Raw genomic sequence first — 22,500 nt, forward strand, 5'->3', positions numbered from 1 at the left:
GTGAGAGAGTGTGAGAGAGAGAGAGAGAGAGAGAGAGAGAGAGAGAGAGAGAGAGAAGTGCGAGAGAGAGATGGAGATATACCTTTACAGTTGAGGAGAAAGTAGGTCATGTCGTGGCTGAAGGAGCCGGTGACGTATCCACAGATTTCAAGGGTACAGGTCAAACACTGACGGTTAAAGGGTCCGACTGTGTCCGCACTGTAACACACACACACACACACATACTTGTAGAAGCGTTATCTGGGGACTACGAGCTGGATCCTACATTGTGGGGACGCGCATTTCTAAAGGCTTTAGGAACAAATGAAACACAGATTCATGTTTCAACTGATCCTGGAACAGCAGCTGTCACTTTAAAATAAAGAAAATACATTAATAAAGCAATGTGACATTTTCCGACATTCTGGGGACTGTTTCTGGTATTCCAAACATGTGAGGACCAGCACACACACACACTGACACTTTCCAGTATTTTGTACAATGTAAGTACTTGTGAACAATCTGGGGACAAATTTTACTAACAACTGGTTTGCAGCCACAATGCATATTTATAAGAAAAGACAAATGATGTTGTCATATGAATAACATTTATTCATTTCCATTTAAACTCTTTTTTTTTTTTTGCCATTTGCCCATGCCGTATTTTGTACAAATCATTAATAAATACCTTAAAAGTTTCAAAAGCATCTACAAGGTGTACAACCACCTCAACACTAAGCTGCCAAGGCCCCAATAAGTATAAAAAAATTTAAAGAAAACAACCATTTTATGAAACACTCACTCCCAACGTTTAAATGGTTCTTTTAAACTGAAGAAATATGGTGACGTTTCTTCAGACTGATGAAGAATGTGCTGTATATGGCTCTTTATAGCACCAAAAGTGTTATAACATACAAAACATTCTCAGTCAATCTGAAGAAAATAACAATTTTATTGTTCATGGGTCTTTACAGAGCCACTGTAAAACTGTAAAAATAAAAAACCCTAAAGACGACATCAGCCAACTTTTCAATGAAATCAAATATTGTTTTTTTCCTATAGGAACTTTATAAATGAATTAACAAAACAAAACAAAAATGCATTTTAATGCAGTAAATGGCTTTTTATTCTGGTTTACATCTTCCTTTTAAGAGCAGTAATTCTGTTTTTGACAAAAAATTTCACAGCCAACCAATCTGTCTTTCAACAATAAGATTCACGCAATAGGTTCTGCTTTTATACAGGCCTCACAATGTTGTTTTCCTGGCACTGTGCAAGTTTTGATGAACCTGTTCAGATGTTTTTCAACAGCTTTCACCTCATTGGTCTCCCATTTCCTTTTCTTAACCACCTTGACACCTGAATAAATGCAGGACAACATCAGTCAAAACATACAAATGTTTTTCCATTTCATAACAGCTTGCCATAATGTTTATCAGACTATACCTTTGGGAACTAATGTGGTACTAGTTGGTTCTGATGCTGATTGGTTTCCTGGGCTTGCTTTGTAGATGTTTCTATGTCCAGTTCTGCTCCAATCTAGTTAAACACAAATTAAATGCATCAAACTAAAAGAATAAGTGGCAAAGAACATCCAATAATAGTAATAATGATAATGACCAGAAAAAAGTGTTTACTGAAGAAAAAGAAAAAAGACTGAAAGATAAAAAATAAAAATAAATATTGGTGGCTGCTGGGGCTGTCAATCACTGATCACCCTTCATCACGACCAGCTCAGTAAGAGATACCAATCAAGGACAGTGCTGAACTGTAACATGCTGCAGAGCATAACTATTTTTTTTTAATGTCACAAAAATAACAGGGCTTAGTTACTGCTAGCAAGCCATACAATTACATATGTCAGCTGAAAACCATCCAACGCAGCTACAAAGTCGATCGATCATTCCATTTTTATCCAAAAATTGTGGTTTTGCTACGGGGTTCCTAAGATATTTCTAGATACCTGTTTTTACACCAGTTCAACTGTGCACAAAATGGTAATGGTAAATCACTTCTTTATTCTACCAAGAACATGCCCAATATTAAAAACATGTTGCCATACAATAAACAAGAGGAACACTAATTCTGAAACTATTTTAAGGCTAAACACACCAATCAAACTAATTATTTTTAATAAAATTATTATTTTCTTATATCCTATGCCAATACTGTTAGAGTACATTGTACATTGTGGGGACTTGACGTTTACTAAATAAAAAACACCTGAAATATAATAGTTTCATACCATTTTGCAGAAAGTAGACTCTTGCAGTGATTGTTGGGTGCCATGGTGATTGTCTCCAGAGGCACAATCTGGCTCCAGACCTTTGCTGTCTGCTGTCGTTCCACTTTTTGTCACCTGAAATGGGCACAACAGTCACTAACATGCCCGATATTAAAAACATGTTGCCATACAATAAACAAGAGGAACACTAATAAATGGTAGAAACTATTTTAAGGCTAAACACACCAATCAAACTAATTATTTTTAATAAAATCCTTATATTCTTATACTCTTATATCCTATGCCAATACTGTTAGAGTACATTGTGGGGACTTGACGTTTACTAAATAAAAAAACACATGAAATATAATAGTTTCATACCATTTCGCAGAAAGTAGACTCTTGCAGTGATTGTTGGGTGCCATGGTGATAGTCTCCAGAGGCACAATCTGGCTCCAGACCTTTACTGTCTGTTGTCATTCCACTTTTTGTCACCTGAAATGGGCACAACAGTTACTAACATGTCCGATATTAAAAGCATGTTGCCATACAATAAACAAGAGAAACACTAATAAGTGGTAGAAACTATTTTAAGGCTAAACACACCAATCAAACTATTTATTTTTAATAAAACTCTTATATTCTTATACTCTTATATCCTATGCCAATACTGTTAGAGTACATTGTACATTGTGGGGACTTGACGTTTACTAAATAAAAAACACATGAAATATAATAGTTTCATACCATTTTGCAGAAAGTAGACACTTGCTGTGATTGTTGGGTGCCATGGTGATTGTCTCCAGAGGCACAATCTGGCTCCAGACCTTTGCTGTCTGCTGTCGTTCCACTATTTGTCACCTGAAATGGGCACAACAGTCACTAACATGTCCGATATTAAAAACATGTTGCCATACAATGAACAAGAGGAACACTAATAAATGGTAGAAACTATTTTAAGGCTAAACACACCAATCAAACTAATTATTTATAATAAAATCCTTATAATCTTATACTCTTATATCCTATGCCAATACTGTTAGAGTACATTGTACATTGTGGGGACTTGACGTTTACTAAATAAAAAACACCTGAAATATAATAGTTTCATACCATTTTGCAGAAAGTAGACTCTTGCAGTGATTGTTGGGTGCCATGGTGATTGTCTCCAGAGGCACAATCTGGCTCCAGACCTTTGCTGTCTGCTGTCGTTCCACTTTTTGTCACCTGAAATGGGCACAACAGTCACTAACATGCCCGATATTAAAAACATGTTGCCATACAATAAACAAGAGGAACACTAATAAATGGTAGAAACTATTTTAAGGCTAAACACACCAATCAAACCCTTATATTCTTATACTCTTATATCCTATGCCAATACTGTTAGAGTACATTGTGGGGACTTGACGTTTACTAAATAAAAAACACCTGAAATATAATAGTTTCATACCATTTTGCAGAAAGTAGACTCTTGCAGTGATTGTTGGGTGCCATGGTGATTGTCTCCAGAGGCACAATCTGGCTCCAGACCTTTGCTGTCTGCTGTCGTTCCACTTTTTGTCACCTGAAATGGGCACAACAGTCACTAACATGCCCGATATTAAAAACATGTTGCCATACAATAAACAAGAGGAACACTAATAAATGGTAGAAACTATTTTAAGGCTAAACACACCAATCAAACCCTTATATTCTTATACTCTTATATCCTATGCCAATACTGTTAGAGTACATTGTGGGGACTTGACGTTTACTAAATAAAAAAACACATGAAATATAATAGTTTCATACCATTTTGCAGAAAGTAGACTCTTGCAGTGATTGTTGGGTGCCATGGTGATAGTCTCCAGAGGCACAATCTGGCTCCAGACCTTTACTGTCTGTTGTCATTCCACTTTTTGTCACCTGAAATGGGCACAACAGTCACTAACATGTCCGATATTAAAAACATGTTGCTATACAATAAACAAGAGGAACACTAATAAGTGGTAGAAACTATTTTAAGGCTAAACACACCAATCAAACTCTTTACTTTTAATAAAACTCTTATTTTTAAATAGGCACTGTGTGGGGACTTGAATGAAATCCTATGCCAATACTGTTAGAGTACATTGTACATTGTGGGGACTTGACGTTTACTAAATACAAAACACCTGAAATATAATAGTTTCATACCATTTCGCAGAAAGTAGACTCTTGCAGTGATTGTTGGGTGCCATGGTGATAGTCTCCAGAGGCACAATCTGGCTCCAGACCTTTACTGTCTGTTGTCATTCCACTTTTTGTCACCTGAAATGGGCACAACAGTTACTAACATGTCCGATATTAAAAGCATGTTGCCATACAATAAACAAGAGAAACACTAATAAGTGGTAGAAACTATTTTAAGGCTAAACACACCAATCAAACTATTTATTTTTAATAAAACTCTTATATTCTTATACTCTTATATCCTATGCCAATACTGTTAGAGTGCATTGTACATTGTGGGGACTTGACGTTTACTAAATAAAAAACACATGAAATATAATAGTTTCATACCATTTTGCAGAAAGTAGACACTTGCTGTGATTGTTGGGTGCCATGGTGATTGTCTCCAGAGGCACAATCTGGCTCCAGACCTTTGCTGTCTGCTGTCGTTCCACTATTTGTCACCTGAAATGGGCACAACAGTCACTAACATGTCCGATATTAAAAACATGTTGCCATACAATGAACAAGAGGAACACTAATAAGTGGTAGAAACTATTTTAAGGCTAAACACACCAATCAAACTAATTATTTATAATAAAATCCTTATAATCTTATACTCTTATATCCTATGCCAATACTGTTAGAGTGCATTGTACATTGTGGGGACTTGACGTTTACTAAATAAAAAACACATGAAATATAATAGTTTCATACCATTTTGCAGAAAGTAGACACTTGCTGTGATTGTTGGGTGCCATGGTGATTGTCTCCAGAGGCACAATCTGGCTCCAGACCTTTGCTGTCTGCTGTCGTTCCACTTTTTGTCACCTGAAATGGGCACAACAGTCACTAACATGCCCGATATTAAAAACATGTTGCTATACAATAAACAAGAGGAACACTAATAAGTGGTAGAAACTATTTTAAGGCTAAACACACCAATCAAACTAATTATTTATAATAAAATCCTTATAATCTTATACTCTTATATCCTATGCCAATACTGTTAGAGTGCATTGTACATTGTGGGGACTTGACGTTTACTAAATAAAAAACACATGAAATATAATAGTTTCATACCATTTTGCAGAAAGTAGACACTTGCTGTGATTGTTGGGTGCCATGGTGATTGTCTCCAGAGGCACAATCTGGCTCCAGACCTTTGCTGTCTGCTGTCGTTCCACTTTTTGTCACCTGAAATGGGCACAACAGTCACTAACATGCCCGATATTAAAAACATGTTGCTATACAATAAACAAGAGGAACACTAATAAGTGGTAGAAACTATTTTAAGGCTAAACACACCAATCAAACTCTTTACTTTTAATAAAACTCTTATTTTTAAATAGGCACTGTGTGGGGACTTGAATGAAATCCTATGCCAATACTGTTAGAGTACATTGTACATTGTGGGGACTTGACGTTTACTAAATAAAAAACACATGAAATATAATAGTTTCATACCATTTTGCAGAAAGTAGACACTTGCAGTGATTGTTGGGTGCCATGGTGATTGTCTCCAAAGGCACAATCTGGCTCCAAACCTTTGCTGTCTGCTGTCGTTCCACTTTTTATCACCTGAAATGGGCACAACAGTCATTAACATGCCCGATATTAAAAACATGTTGCCATACAATAAACAAGAGGAACACTAATAAGTGGTAGAAACTATTTTAAGGCTAAACACACCAATCAAACTAATTATTTTTAATAAAATCCTTATATTCTTATACTCTTATATCCTATGCCAATACTGTTAAGAGTACATTGTACATTGTGGGGACTTGACGTTTACTATGTAAAAAACACATGAAATATAATAGTTTCGTACCATTTTGCAGAAAGTAGAGTCTTGAAGTGTATGTTGGGTGCCATGGTGATTGTCTCCAGAGGCACAATCTGGCTCCAGACCTTTACTGTCTGTTGTCATTCCACTTTTTGTCACCTGAAATGGGCACAACAGTCACTAACATGTCCGATATTAAAAACATGTTGCCATACAATAAACAAGAGGAACACCCATAAGTGGTAGAAACTATTTTAAGGCTAAACACACCAATCAAACTATTTATTTTTTTAATAAAACCTATTCTCTACATTCTTTTTTAACAGCCGGTTTGTGGGGACTTGAATGAAATCATATGCCAATACTGTTAGAGTACATTGTACATTGTGGGGACTTGACGTTTACTATGTAAAAAACACATGAAATATAATAGTTTCATACCATTTTGCAGAAAGTAGAGTCTTGAAGTGTATGTTGGGTGCCATGGTGATTGTCTCCAGAGGCACAGTCTGGCTCCAGACCTTTACTGTCTGTTGTCATTTCACTTTTTGTCACCTGAAATGGGCACAACAGTCACTAACATGCCCGATATTAAAAACATGTTGCCATATAATAAACAAGAGGAACACCCATAAGTGGTAGAAACTATTTTAAGGCTAAACACACCAATCAAACTATTTATTTTTAATAAAACTCTTATATTTTTAAATAGGCACTGTGTGGGGACTTTGTGTAAACCATTCATTTGAAAAGACGTTGTGGGGACTCAGTGGGGGAGGTGCACCATTTGCTGAATGAAATCCTATGCCAATACTGTTACAGTACGTTGTGGGGACTTGACGTTTACTATGTAAAAAAACACCTGAAATATAGTTTCATACTATTTTGCAGAAAGTAGACACTTGCTGTGATTGTTGGGTGCCATGGTGATTGTCTCCAGAGGCACAATCTGGCTCCAGACCTTTGACGTCCGCTGTCATTCCACTTTTTGTTACCTGAAATGGGTACAACAGTCACTAACATGTCCGATATTAAAAGCATGTTGCCATACAATAAACAAGAGAAACACTTATAAGTGGTAGAAACTATTTTAAGGCTAAACACACCAATCAAACTATTTATTTTTAATAAAACTCTTATATTTTTAAATAGGCACTGTGTGGGACTTTGTGTAAACCATTCCTTTGAAAAGACATTGTGGGGACTCAGTGGGGGAGGTGCAGCACTTGCCGAATGAAATCCTTTGCCAATACTGTTACAGTACGTTGTGGGGACTTGACGTTTACTATGTAAAAAACACCTGAAACATAATAGTTTCATACCATTTTGCAGAAAGCAGACTCTTGCAGTGATTGTTGGGTGCCATGGTGATTGTCTCCAGAGGCACAATCTGGTTCTAGACCTTTACTGTCCGCTGTCGTTCCACTTTTTTTCACCTGAAATGGGCACAACAGTCACTAACACGCCAGAATGTTGCCGTACCATAAATAAGAGAAACACTGATTAATGGCAGAAAATACTTTTATCATCTCCACTTAACATATAGCAGCAATTTGTAGTTCTACATTTCTAGAATTTAGTAAATCTGATTCTCTGCATACTTTATCATGTTCTTCAATGGTCAGGACCACCACAGAGCAGGTATGATTTGGGTAGTGGATTTTTATCAGCACTACATTTACACTGATGTGGTTGTGGTGGTGTGTTAGGGCGTGTTGTGCTGGTTTAAGTAGATTACACACTCACACACACTGATATTGTGGTGATAGTATAAACGCAGAGCTATTAATGATTCACCACCCTAATAATACCTGATCTGTGGCTGTACAATGGGTGTCCTGACCACTGAAGAACAGGGTAAAGGGTGGTCAACAAAGTATGCAAGGAATCAGATGGACTAAATTCTGGATCTGTAGAACTTCAAGGTGCTCCTCTATGGTATGTGGAGCTAATAAAATAGACACGTTTAAAAGCAAGTAGGTGGTTTTAATGTTAAGGCTTATCAGGGTGTGTAAAGCAAGTGTAAGACGCAGCACTGTATACTGGTGTATATCCCAACTGATGTACATGAGTTCAGAAATCACACCTAGTGTTATACATTTCCTATACTGGTGGAGTACATACACATAGCATTTACAGTGTGTAAGCTGCATGAACAAAAGTAGTTTTCCTTACTTGAATCTCAGAACCAGATCTGTGCTGTGAATGTTTGGTGAAATGCTGATCAACTTCAGCGGCAGTTTCTGACTCCAGGTGACTACTGCCTGCTTCCGGTCCACTTTCTGTCACCTAAAATGATAACATCAGCCACTATTAAACTTATAAGGTAGAAGGGTACCAGTTATTATCAGCTACCATTGGAAATCAAGTGGATGACTAAAGAGGTAGTTAGTTGTTTTTAGTTTATGGGGATGCTTCTGGTCAGTTGCCTTGGTTTTTAGAAGGACTGTGTGTTTATATATAAGAAAGAACTACAGTGGCTTTATCTAATTTGGAAACTGAGTTTGAGGATATCGCAGAGCTGTCAAATCACACTTGTGAAAGTGTTTTTTTTTTAAATAATTTGACAGTTTAGTTTGAGAATTTGAGCTGCAAGAGAAAAGTAAAATGTATGACTGATAAAATGGGTAGAAAAACATTAGGCAGAAGTCAAAGGTGTATAAAAAATTTGTATAAGGATTTTATACATGTAACATTTGAGTAGCTTCCATCAGGCAAATGGTATCTAATGCCAAGAGACACCAGGAATATTTAAAAGAGGTCACCTTTACTGAAATGCAGTGGAAATTATCATTTCTTTGTAAATAGGTTTTATAATCGCTTGTATACTACACTACAGTTAATAGTTTGTTGTGAGTGTGTGTGTGTGTTGTTGTTGTTGTTGTTGTAGGTGTATATACATTGTCAAAGTTTTGTCACAAGTGACCAAAGATGAATTTCCACATTCTTACTTTACTCCTCCAGGGACAATCACCATCTCCATAGTTATATGTAATCTCCACTCCAGATTTGATGTCTCTTAAAGCAAAAAGACACAACCGGGGCCTTCCTTCCAAAATGATTCTCTTCATTTTGCAGTTGGGGTTAATATGGTCTTCCAAGAGTGCCATCATCTCTTGCAGCATCAATACTGAATTTGAACAAACAGAAGACAGATAATTTGTGACAAAATATATTATTTTAGCTGTAGATAGTTTTAGTTGAGATTGTTCTAGAATTCAAACCTAATCAAACATTACATTTTGAGGTAAGGTACACGACATTTTGTTCAATAGAAACACTACTGAACTAAATAATGACTACAAAGTACATGTACAAGTATATGTACATGTTTTCTGTAACCCCAGCCAGGAAAAACAGCATAGACAGGCATGGATGCACATGTTGTGTATGCTGGTCAACAGAAATGGATGTTGATAAACTGATCCACTTAACTCTCCACTTAAACCAGTACCAGACCAGCATTAACCGGCATAGAGCAACATAGATCAGCTTAGACCAGTATGAAATGTGCACTGGTTTGTAGAAAGAAGGCCTGGATTTTTAAGAAGGTAAATGTATTTTTCCCCTAAGCCTTTTTTTTTTCCATTTTCTGCCTGAAATTACATACAAACATCTTTAGGCTTTCTCCTCAGGAGGAGAAACTAGAGTCAATTTTATGAAAAGCCTAAAAAAATGTCAAATAAAACATTTAAAGGTATTGAAATTAATTTGCAGTGGTCAATATCTGATGAAAAAAAAATGAGAAAATGTAAAAAATAAAAAGGTAAACACACTCCTAAAGTTAATTTTATAATCTAGATATCAGTGACTTCAAACTGAAGAGTTAATGTCCAACAATTTGAAGTTATTCAAGCTGGAGTAGACAGTGAACCGGGGCCTGGCCAAGTGTCTCCAAAGACTACAACCTCTCCATAAAGATAATGATTCATTTTACTGCAGAAAAAAATTAAAATAAATAATATATATATATATATTCAAGTCATATATATAATCTAGACTTAATGGCAACATTTACAATGTTTTTCTTTACAAACTAGACTCCTGCAGCTCTCCAAGTGCCCTTTTACCCTGAACAAACAGGAGAAGGGTTTATACGTGTTGTATTTTATTCTGATATTTACTCGTTTCTAACGCAGAACAGTGTCCCTTCAAAGGCCAGTCGTTTTGGAGGAGGGAGCTTCACTCTGGTTCGCTGTGACTCCCTCACACCCCTCCGTGTGTTTAAATCGCCTCAGCGGGGGAAAGGCAGCCAGTGAAAGACGTCTAAGCTCTGAAAACGTGTTTATTGTCTTGATTGTTTTTTGTTGTAATTGTTGTGGCCAAATAAAACCGTCGGAGTCGTCTCTCGCGGTGCGGGCCGCTGAAACACGGGCCTATGTTTGTCCCGCCTCCTTGGTTACGCGTCGTCATGACTCGGCCCCTGATTGGTCTGCAGACTTGATTGACGTGTCGCTGGAAAGCTAAGAGCCTATGCCACACGACCATAAGAGTTCCTTAAGGGAGACCCACGGGGATAATATTTAATTATTTAAAAATATGCTGTACCGTGTTTTTAAACTGTGTTTTTTAAACTCACACAAACACGAGGATCACAAACAAACGGACTGACGGAAAGGCACAAGGTAAGCGCTGGTGTGATTTGTTTTTGTGTGAATCGCTTCTGGGCTCGTGACGCAGGAGTTTTATTTTTTAAGAGAAAGAGAGAGACACCGTGTTTGGAATAACATTCTTTCAGTTTTAACTCCATATTCACACATTCACTGTCACTAATCTGTCCATAACTCTCCTGGCGAGGTGTATTTCGACCAAAATATTCGTTTTCCGAGAGAAATTAAAAATAAAACGGCATCATTAATGAAAAGCTGGGACTCTAATCTTTAACGTGACACTGTGTCTGTCTTAGACCTGTAACAGATATAAACACAACCTCACACCTGAACAGATAAAGAAAAGCCTGTGTACTCACGTCCAGATGAAGTCAAACATGACTCCTCTCAGGGCGCTGCGGTGAACGCTCCGTCTCCTCCGGCCTTCCTCCGGGGGTCAGCTCTCCTCTGTTCTCCAGCACCAAGCTTCCTTTAGTGAAGTCCGACACCGCGAACACTCCTCCGCCTTATTTACGAACCACAGACCGCACTAAACTCACCGGCTTTCCGAAATCAAAGTTTAATCCGAGTTAAACTGCCGTTATATTCGCTCACCTTTAAATGAATCGATGTATTTAACTTCGAGCCCCGCTTCGTCGCGACCCGCGGTGACGTGAAAAACGGCGTTCACAACAATAACAAACGATTCACTGAATATTCACTGGTTCCACCAACTCTTAACACACCTCTTTGAAAAGTGCACTAAAGGTTCATAAACAGCTTAGCATTAGCAAAACAAACGGACTGGAGACCGTTAAATGCCTCATCAGGGCTGCGTTAACCACGGGGAACTAGATAAATGCTCAGAATAGAGCACCGCTTATATTCAAACGCTAAATTGACAGTAGTTTACGCTCCACTTTTTATTTAATAAAAGCGCTGAGTGATATAAGACTTAAACATTTAGTTTCAACGCAAAACTCACAGATTCTGTGTTTGTTCGACTAACTCCTCTTGTGACTGCGTATAATGAAGCCTTTCTTAACGAGCTACCTCATTGGCCCGTTTCAACCAATCAGAAGTCAGGATTTCTGTACCACGTGATCAAGTGTGCTAACGGCCCCAACAGCAAAACCTATGTCAACAGGGGGCGTGCACACACACTGAGCACTTGCTCCCTATACACTCGCACACTTTTGTCAGGGCTATGACCATCTTGGGGACTATTGAGATTTTGAAGGGGCGGGTACAGTTCGACAAAATAGACACGCTGCAATGGTTAACTTTGTGGGGACTCGATTTTAGGTCCCCACGATGACACAGGTCCCCACTTTATTGGTGTGTATTCAGGTCAATGTCCCCATATTATAAGGTTTACAAACACACACACACACACACACACACACACACACACACACACACAGATAAAAGCTTTCATTATTTGTTTGCTACATCAGAAGATGTTCCAGTGCTAGGGTTAATTCAAACACAGTGTTATCAGAAGCTGTTTTATGGAGTGGGAACTGGTTGATCGACCCACTGAACCCTTTCTGACGCCCGTTTCAGCAGCTCACCTGTACAGATGCCTCAGCTTCGGATCCTCCTCTGTGCTCAGAAAATATCTGTCGAATGGAAAGAGCATCACGTAGTTACAGCACACTGACAAATCAACACACAAAATACCGGCTCAGAAACATGGGCGGATTCTTCTAACTGTGTGTTAGCTCTAGACTTGCATTAGCGCTGTGTTTTCCCTGTGTTTGTTCTGTATTATTGCTTTGTTAGCCCAGTGTTAGCAGTGCCTTATCTCTCTATTCGCAGTGTTATCCCTGTGTTACTGCTCTGTTTGTGCTGTGTTCGCTCACATTAGCTGGCTCTCCTCATTGTACGCGAGTATCTGAGTCACGTCCCAGTCGCCGGACGTTATGGACAGCAGTGTGTCCGAGCTGGTGTTCGGCTGGACGAGAAAAAAAAAGAAAAACACCACTTAATCACACATAACATAGCTTTGGGTTGTATACAATCTGCATATTCTGAGAGTATGATATGGGAGTGTGTTTGCAACCATGGCGTCAGTGACCTACACATCTGTGAAGATCTGTCTCGTCCCCCTCACACTACTTTGTCTTATGTGCTACATTTGATGTGTTCTCCTAGTTCCTGTTGGTTATTTTTTACCCGTCTTTATACCCTCTACCCATCCAACCTATGAGAGCAGGCATAGGATGTGTTTCCACACTGCACACACACACAACAGCAGTACCATGAGTAGCCCTGACCACTCCCACAAGAGACAAACATGGAGCGCCATCAGTGACTTTAATATAAATTTGCGCTTTTCCACTGCATGGTCCCTACTCAACTCTACTATGCTTTTTTTTCTTGCTTCTCCACCAGGTGAATCAGGTCCTGGTTCTGGAAGCGGGTTCTTGTTTAGTGGCTGTTCTCTCGTGGTTCAGAGCGAGTCGAGTAGGGACTAAACCGTGGCGTGTAAACCTTGCAGAGCGCTGATCGTCCAGAGAGAGTCGTCACTCTACGCCACGCAACGCAGACGACCAGCACCAACTCTCCATCTGTAAAATCTCCAGCTGCAGCAGAGATCACGTTTGTTTTTATCCGACTCACGACGGCAGCTCGTAAAATGACGCCGTGGTCTTTTGAAGAGGTTCAAACGCTCCTTGGATCGGTGGCCGACGAAAGAATCCAGCGAGAGCTGGACGCTGCAACAAGGAAGGAACAAACTCTACTGATCTGTCTGAACTGATGACGGAGCTATGTTCAGTCCCAAACAACAACGACACGCCAATACACCATGAGTGGTTTTCAAAAGCCCATTGTTCCCCTTAGAGACAGGGTTTAGAGGCATCACCAGATACATTTCTGTAGGTAGCAGAGACCAATCAGAGAGTAGAGTCCAGGAGAGTGGAGTAGAGTAGGTACCATGCAGTGGAAAAGTGTAGTCTGTATCTTTCTTTGTCATTCTCAGCATGGACCTTAATAAATAAAACTAACCTGAACCTGTATCTCTCTCACTATCTTGCCTTTCTTACACTATCCCAGTGAGTTTCTCCCTGCCTCTGTCTGTTCCCTCTGAGACGCTGCGTGACGCTGATATTCTTCAGAGAAACTCCCCTAACCCTCTACTTGTGTGGAGGGTTCACGGCTTGACATCCCTCTTAACCACCTGATGTTTTCTGGCGATGAGATCAAAACGGAAGATCAAACAAGATCAAAAAGCTTTGCCGCGACAGAAGGAGAGATCCATGGTGAAAACAAGCTGCATATTTTTGTGTTTACCCTGCTCCAGCACGTTTAATTAGAGCTTATCAGAAAGCGATCAATCCTTCCATGGACCAAGGCGGCTCTGTTAGAGCAGGACACGTCCTAATCCTGAAGACAGATGTAGAGAACATTGGAAAATTCATATCCACCCAACATCTCGCTGTCCATTCTCTCAGACCATTCAATGAGCTTCAATGTTCAGCAACACATACGACCCCATCAGAGCAGGTGTGATGTGGTGGTGGATCATTCTCAGCGCTGCAGTGACACTGACGTGGTGGTGGTGTGTTAGTGTGTGTTGTGCTGGTGTAGAGTGGATCAGACACAGCAGTGACTGCTGGAGTTTTTAAACCCTGTGTACCTGGTTGGTCCACCTTGTAGATGTAAAGTCAATTAGTGTTGGTAGACTGATGAAGTGTGTATGTGTGTGTGTATGCTGTGTACCTGTGATATAGCCATGGAGATGTGGAAGAACTTGCCCCTGCCACCCTGAGGGATGGGACGAGTGAAGAACAGTTTCAGTCCGTCTCTGGAGAACAGTGGTGCTTCGTTCTGCACCAAAAACAAAAATAATCAACCTGCAGATTAGTGACCGCTGGGTCCTAGTGTCCCCCACTTACTCTCTGACGACACCGCGTGGACCCCAGTGCCAGAGTGCAATGACAGAGACACTGTTCCAAATAAATAGCACCGCCATTCGGATGAGACTGAAACCACGGTCCTGCTGCCTTAATGTCCCAAAGAATGGACATTTATGAGAGACGTAGGACATATAATTGAATATGCAGGGAATATTTGGGGACGATTACATGAATACGCAATTATTGGCCTCTTGATTATTAAAATATGAAAGTACCCTAGTCCTCCAGACTTCCCTTTGCTGCAAGGCCGAGGATTATGACAGGAAAAACAAAACAAACCCCTCACAATATTAATATCCACAGCATAAGCAGTGTGTATCATATTGCTCATAATTAAAACGAAGCATCGCCCTTAAACAGCCACTCGTTCTCGCAGGACTTTTTCTGCTGCACGGGCGAGAACAATTCTGTTGTAAAACATCTCCTGACTTAAGCCCTCAGGCGAAAGAGCGGCAAAAAAAAGGATGCATTAGAAAAATAAAAACACAAACAAAACTAATCACGAAAAGCAATTTCACCTCTCACCGTCCTGCGGAGAAGATCATAAACAACAACAACAACAACAACACGTCTCTTTATCGAAACTACATTTCCACCCACTGCCTCAACTCAGCTCAGAGTCTTCTGTCGTCAGGGCAACCGAGCGTCCCGTCACGCGCGGATTAGATAATAATTAATATCACAGCGTTAAATGACATGTTTAAATATCAGTGTGTTAAAGTTATTAAACCAAGCGGTTTTATTTCCATTAATATTTAAACAGTGGGTTGTTTCGTTTGTGTTGGATGCTAATCAGTGTCAATGCAGTTGGAATTAAATCTGATATGAACATGTGTATGAATTTCATACGCAGTCCTTACATGATGTTAATGTTTTGCGTGAAATTAATATAGTTTGTGTGTCAGTGTCAGTTCTACACACTACACACATTACTTAGTATCATGACATTAAAAGAATAAAATCACCCCAGAGTGGAGTTATTAAAAGTGGCATGACTCTTTGATTGGATATGAATATCACATTCAGATTTAGTTTAATTAAGTTAACGGCTTTATTTCATTAATATTATTACTGTTATTTAATTAAATTAGTGTGAAAATTAGTTCTGATATCAACTAATATCTTATTTATATGTAAAAACAATTACTTGTCATGCCCTCGTCCTGTCGTGTCTGTTTTCCCTGCCATGTGCTCTCAGCACATGGCTCTGTTTGTTATTGTCCATGTCTCCGCCCATGTCCCGCCTCCTTGTCCGTCCTCCTCGTTATGTTTCAGGTGTGTCTTGTCTGTGTTATGTATTTAAGTCCCTTTGTCTCACTTCCTCTTGTCAGTAAATCGTTCCAATTCCCAGTCTTCTTGTTTTATGTCGCTCAGTCCGGTCTGTTTGTCTCCGTCGTGTCATGTTCTCGTGTCACTCCCAGGTCATGTCGTTTCCTCTGTTCGTTTTTCCTAAGTCATGTTGTTATCAAGTCTGTTTGTCTCCGCGTTTCCACTTTTGTTAGTACTCTCCAGTCTGTCTGTTTTGTCTGTCGCTCGTTCCCTTGCCTTGTTCCTATCGCTTCCCTTGTCTCAGGTCTGTTTGTATATTAATTCAGTCTAGCTCTCTTTGTATCTGTTCAGTTCTCTGTTTTGCTCTCCTTCTCCAGGTCCCTCTTTAACTCCTCCCGTACGATCTCTCTGTTTAAGTCTCTGTCTAGTCCTGATATTCTGTCTAATTATTTGAGTCTGTCTATCTCTGTTGTTTCAATAAATACTGTGTTTTAGCAAGTGCGTCCGCCCCGTGATTCCTGACATTACTACGCTTAATTACAGAGTGAGGTTCTTAAGAAGAAAGCATTCATTAACATCAATACACACACAAAAAAAAGAATTAGATTTTAATGTTGCAGTGAATTTGTTTATGAATTACACTGCTTTATTATTATTATTATTATTAATGGAATTAACAAATATATCATATTTATCAACATCAATCAAGTCCAAACTAAATTTTAAATTAAACAACAGCCCTGAGTTACAGTTGAATCAAAGAACATAATTATGAGTGATAATAGTTATAGTTATTAGTAATAATAATTTAGTGTGATATTTATATTACTATCATTGATGCAGACAATATATATATATATATATATATATATATATATATATATATATATATTGGAATAATAATCATTGGATTAAAGGCAAATGAAACAAACAGTTATTTTAATATAATTTTATATAATTTTATTAAAGAAATGCATCTATGCAAATATCACAAATTTTATTTAATAAACAGTGCAAATGTCATTTGAGAATAAAACTAATTATAGGTGGACAAATAAACTGTCTACTGTGGTTGCTCTGAGAGTGTCTGTGTCTGTCTGTGTGTGTGTGTGTGTCTATGTGTGTCTGTGTGTGTGTGTGTCTGTGTGTGTGTGTGTCTGTGTGTGTCTGTGTGTGTGTGCGTCTGTGTGTGTGCGTGCGTGTGTGTGTGTGTGTGTGTGTGCGTGCGTGCGTGTATGTGTATGTGTGTCTGTGTGTGTGTCTGTGTGTGTGTGTCTGTGTGTGTGTGTGTGTCTGTGTGTGTGTGTGTGTGTGTGTGTGTGTGTCTGTGTCTGTGTGTGTGTGTGTGTGTCTGTGTGTGTGTGTGTTAATTCAACTGTTTCCCCTATTTTATCTGATCAATCTTTCATTAAATTAAGTTTAATCAAGTTCCTTTAAACACTGTTTACTGGTGAAAACGCACTGCAGAGATAAACACTTTCCTTCGGCTCTGACTCAGCACTGTGGCCATCGTTCATATCCAGGGCTGTTATTTAAAGCATAATGATGATTTTTATTTTTATTATTTTTAATAAAGCAATGAAATCTCAGTGAAGAGGAGACAGATGTCCTCTCACCTGTCTGTGCAGCCATCCCTCGCTCTCGTCCTCGTGTTTCTGTCACACAGATGGTGAACACACACACACACACAGACACACACACAGAGACACACACACACACAGTTTAATTATCTGTTCTGTTCTCTAGAGGGACGTTTTTACTGTGTTTCAAACTATATATCAGCAGACATGGAATCCAAAATGACATCTCAATCAGTGGATAATATTAATAAATATAATATAAATAATAAAAATAACAATAATAATAATCAATTCTATTTATAATAGCACATAGACATTTGTACTGAGCCAATAAAAGGCATTCATCAGTTCCTGAGCCAATGGTTGTCTTGTTGGGAAAATAAGGGAATCAAGCAGTGAGTGCATCTCCCTCTACTGGCCAGATGCAGCACAACAACTCCAATGCCGCAGTGCTGCAAACTATATGTGAACCAAAATGGCCTACGTATTAAAATAGCACCTGGCTACACATCACAAAGCAAATCTGATCCTCTTCTGGCAAAGATAAGGCTGTAATGGCCAAGGTAAACAGTATATGATCCAAAAATAGACCCCTGGTGGCATTGGAGTCTAAGCCTGTGTTTTTGTGGACCTCATGTGGCAAGAAAACCACGAAAGTGATCCACCTGCCAGAACAGGGCAAGAATCCTTTTGCTATTTGTTGCAGGAGGTAGGTATTTATTCATTCACCTTTACTCTTTATGTTGGGCTGTAATTCCTGGCTGAATCTGCAGTAGGATGAGTGTTTACCTTGGTACAGACCCCCGTGGTGGCCTCGCACAGGGTCAGAATGGAGATGTTCTGGGCTCTGTTTAACCAATTCACCGCCAGCTTTGTGCTGGTGGCCCACTTCACCATGGTAATGTAGTACTCTCTGGAGAGGAAGCAGAAATGCACACATCATAAATCCCCAACAGCAGCTTGGCATGATCACCCAGCTCAGTGTTTATCCAGCTCTAACATGGACACTACAGGTTTAATTATGGGCTAACAAACTGAACCAGGGGCTGTTAGACCTCATAAATGCATGCATAGACATCATTAAAGGGAACCAGTTAGCCACAACCCAGTTAGCATAAGTGCTCACTCTCCAAAGAGAGACATAGTAACTTTACAGGAGAAGGAAAAAAACCTTCTGAAATTTCAATGGAAGTCAGTGTTGATAGCTTTTATTCCAAATAATTCTGGAGCACAGTGTGAAGGACAACTGCTGAGTTCAAATGATGAAGTCAACTAAAAAACAACAAAAATCGAGATACCAGCTATTCTTTGTATTGCAACAATATTTATTCTGGTCCTCGTCCTGTCCACACCCCTTAGTTCCAGGGCTCACTTGTCACATGGATTGCGCACTTGTCACGTGGAGGTCACTGGTCCATGTTTGGCTCATGTCCAACACAGCTGTATCTGGCCTATAGATGCTGGATAATTCTGGAAAAGGTTTAACACTGCTGGTCCAATGGTCCAAAATGAACCAAAAGTGGACCACATACTGGGCCATGAAAATAAGGGATGTGGGTCAGAACAGGGCCATAAACTAACTATTTGGACCAGGACACTTTCAATCATTCATTATTGCAGTAACTTGTTTGCAGCTTAACAGTGAGTCCTTCAGTAAATGCTTACATTTATAGCATTAGCATCAGCGTCTTTAGTATTAGAAGCATTAACACTGGCCTGGTTCCTCACCCTATCCTTTGGTCCTCAGGTCTCTTCATCTCGATGGTGTGCAGGGGACCGTTCAGATTGACCACATACAGAGAAATGACTGGGTTCTCCTCTCCGGCCTGCAGTAATGACCAGAGTTTTAAAATCATAAAAGATAAACACTGCTTATAATGAGCCAATTCACCTGCTTCATGGACCCGCATCACCACCACCATGGTAGATATTTATGTTCAGCTGTAAACACAGTTTGTATTATCTCCTCGGGGAAGCACTGACCAATAGACGCTGGCCAATAATCACATCACCAAATGTCAGCAAGATGGATATGAAGCCCCCAGCGCTGGGCTGTAAATAAGTGGAGCGCTGGAACACCATGAAGTCCATTTTGGGCTTTCCTGGATGAGTAGAAGTTATTACAGCCATAAAAGTTGGGACAAAATATTAACAAGACTTACTTTAGGGTAGTGGTACTCTCTCCCGGTGGGGTAGGGTGACCCTGTGAACATGGGCACCTCCATCCTGGGCACCAGCGTGTCGTTTATGGTGGCATACGCCAAACGGGCACCATCTGGGGACCACCAGTGAGCGACGTGGGACTGGAAGATCTCCTCTGTAGAGGAAACAAAGAGATCTTATTACATTTGATACCAGGGCATCAGTAGCCGACGTCATTGAGGTTTGTGTGGCTGAATGCCATAAAATCCTCAAAGCAATGTTCACATATCTGAGGTACAGCATTCCCCACAGTGTAGAAGCTATTCCTGCAGCAACTGAGAAGAAACTCCCGATGAATACGCTTCATTTACTAAGACTTTCAGCTCATTAACCGTAGACTACAGCTGCCAAGCAACAAAACATAAAATGGCACCTACACATACGATTCGGCTGATGTATGAGGTTAAATGTGTGGATGTATTTTACAATAGCTTTGAACACGGCTCAGCCAATGAGATTTTAGAATCTGTTTGTGGTATTTATAGAGATACCAGAGTGAAGGAAAGAAAGTCATTTCTGGGCGAGTGGAGGTAAAGGCAGAGCTGTAGAAATAAGGGCTGACCCTCTTCCTCAGACAGGAAACGCTCCATTCACCACAGTCACACTCGCCTCATCACACACTCTGACCTCCTCGGCTCTCAGCAGAGAATATCTGTGTGTGTGTGTGTGTCTGAGAGAGAGAGAGAGAGAGAGAGAGAAAGAGAGAGAGTTCTCTGAGAAAATAATGATACTGAATCCCAGAATAGCTTCAGAGTGACGCTATGTAAATAGAGACACTCCATCTATAGCCCTGCAATCGTCTCAAATGCAAACACATCTACCCGCACACACACACAAACACCAACACACACACACACACACAGGAGCAGACTATCCATTTCAGAGAAGTGCACACAATCAGATTACAAATTTCTCCCTAAAGTTAAATCGATTGCAGCCCTCATTCCCCGATGAAGACATTCACCAGGGAGAATATTTCTTATAGACGTGTAGAATATATGATGTTCACACACACACACTCCCCCACACCACACACACACACAAAAACCCTGCTATGATGCTGTGAATGAACAATGCAAAAAATAAAAACCTGTCACACACAAAGTAAACAATTAACACTGTGATTTCTAACTGTATGTTAATGAATATTTGCAAGCATACATTTGTCTCTGTGACTTGTGGGGACTTTACATAGACTCCCATTTGTTTTGTGAAGACTTACCTTACCCTTAAATGTACCTACTACACTCCTAACCCCAGCACTTTCCTAAACCCTAAACCTAGCCATTAATGCTAACCTTATCCTAAACTTAAAATAATGCCCTCACTTCACGTCCCCATAATGTAGATAAAGTCCCCATAAGTGTGTGTCTGATTTGGTCCCCACAACATGATGTATATCTGGACCACCCCCCCACACACACACACAAAGACTTTGTTGTTTTCAAACAAAGCCAGAACACTAGGGAAGCCATATGTTGGACACTGATTATAAACACCCCACGCAGTCCCCATAAAATCCAATTAAACACTTAAGGAACCTGAACGTTGATGTGATTTCGCCTCCATTGTTTCTGCTTCAAAACAAGCAAGTGGCCAGGAACGTATGGCGAGATAAAACACTCCTCTCTGAGGAGAAACTTCAGCGATCCCCCACAAACACTGCGCTAATGTCATCCGTCACGTCGAGCAGATTCATCAGGGAAATAACAGCCCTCCAACAAGCCATTAGCAATTTAACTAGTTGGAGTCCATTCTGTAGAGGAGAGCATTGTGTGTGTGTGTGTCCACCACCCACCCACCACAGCCAGTACGAACAGCACAACACACACCCCACACTACAACGGCTTTCACCCTGCTGCAGCCGTTAGAACAGCATGACCTCTGAAGTGTGCTATTTTACAACAAGGGGAACACATTATGATGTGTGTGTGGAGGTCAGTCAGGACCAGTGGCTACAGCTAAACTGACCCTGAGCAATAGACAGGGACAAGGGCATAACTTTGGCCTGAACACTGTGTAGGGGCAAGGGGCTTAACAGAACCTTCAGTAGGGGGTCCCAGACAAGGGAAAGCTTGGAAATGTTGGAACCCTTGAAATAATTACAAAAAGAACAAAAAACAAATCCACAAATTCATTATGATCACTACGTCTGCGTTTTCTAGAGAGATCGAGCTTCTTTCAACACGTTTGGGATCCGGAACTAATCATCTAACATCAGCACCTGATCTCATGAAGGTTTATGTGACTGAATGTCATCAAATCCTCACAGAAATGTTCCAATATCTATGGACAATCCATTACAGAGGGGTATAGATGCAGCTGCAGCAAACACATAAACTATTGATACATAGTCATGTAATTTAGCTGCTCTCTCTCTCTCTCCCTCTCTCTCTCTCTCTCTCTATCTTGCTCTCCCTCTCTGTCTCTATCTCGCTCTCCCTCTCTCCCTCTCTCTCTATCTCGCTCTCCCTCTCTGTCTCTCTCTCTCGCTCTCTCGCTCTCTCTCTCTCTCTCTCTCTCTCTCTCTCTCATATTAATCGCCCAGGTGATCAGTCCTGCCCCGGTCTTCCTCGGGCTCATTTGAGCGCGTGTGACTGTATGATGTGAATAATTCATGGTCTGTGTGTCGTCTCGTATTCATGAGCGGAGAGCCTCTGGTCCAGGTGAGCACACAGGGCTAAGGCACACAGAGAAAAAGAAAAAAATCTCCCCTAAGGTAAATAGGACGAGGAAATGCCAACAACGCAAA

The 22,500-nt window shown here is 40.0% G+C and overlaps 1 protein-coding gene across 1 annotated transcript in view; it reads right to left on the reverse strand.

Annotated features, from left to right (window-relative positions):
• The window catches only part of dpp6a (dipeptidyl-peptidase 6a), a 129,080-nt gene that overhangs the window by 22,944 nt on the left and 83,636 nt on the right, over nt 1–22,500 (reverse strand). The window contains exons 11-18 of the mRNA XM_066683210.1: nt 19,709–19,863; nt 19,275–19,372; nt 18,336–18,459; nt 17,583–17,621; nt 14,501–14,608; nt 12,640–12,731; nt 12,349–12,396; nt 83–198 (exon numbers count right to left, since the gene is read on the reverse strand). Of these exons, the coding sequence (XP_066539307.1) occupies nt 83–198; nt 12,349–12,396; nt 12,640–12,731; nt 14,501–14,608; nt 17,583–17,621; nt 18,336–18,459; nt 19,275–19,372; nt 19,709–19,863 (780 nt within the window). The remainder of the gene's footprint in view (nt 1–82; nt 199–12,348; nt 12,397–12,639; nt 12,732–14,500; nt 14,609–17,582; nt 17,622–18,335; nt 18,460–19,274; nt 19,373–19,708; nt 19,864–22,500) is intronic.

Source organism: Hoplias malabaricus, chromosome 10 (assembly GCF_029633855.1).
Source record: "Hoplias malabaricus isolate fHopMal1 chromosome 10, fHopMal1.hap1, whole genome shotgun sequence".
Taxonomy (NCBI): Eukaryota; Metazoa; Chordata; class Actinopteri; order Characiformes; family Erythrinidae; genus Hoplias; species Hoplias malabaricus.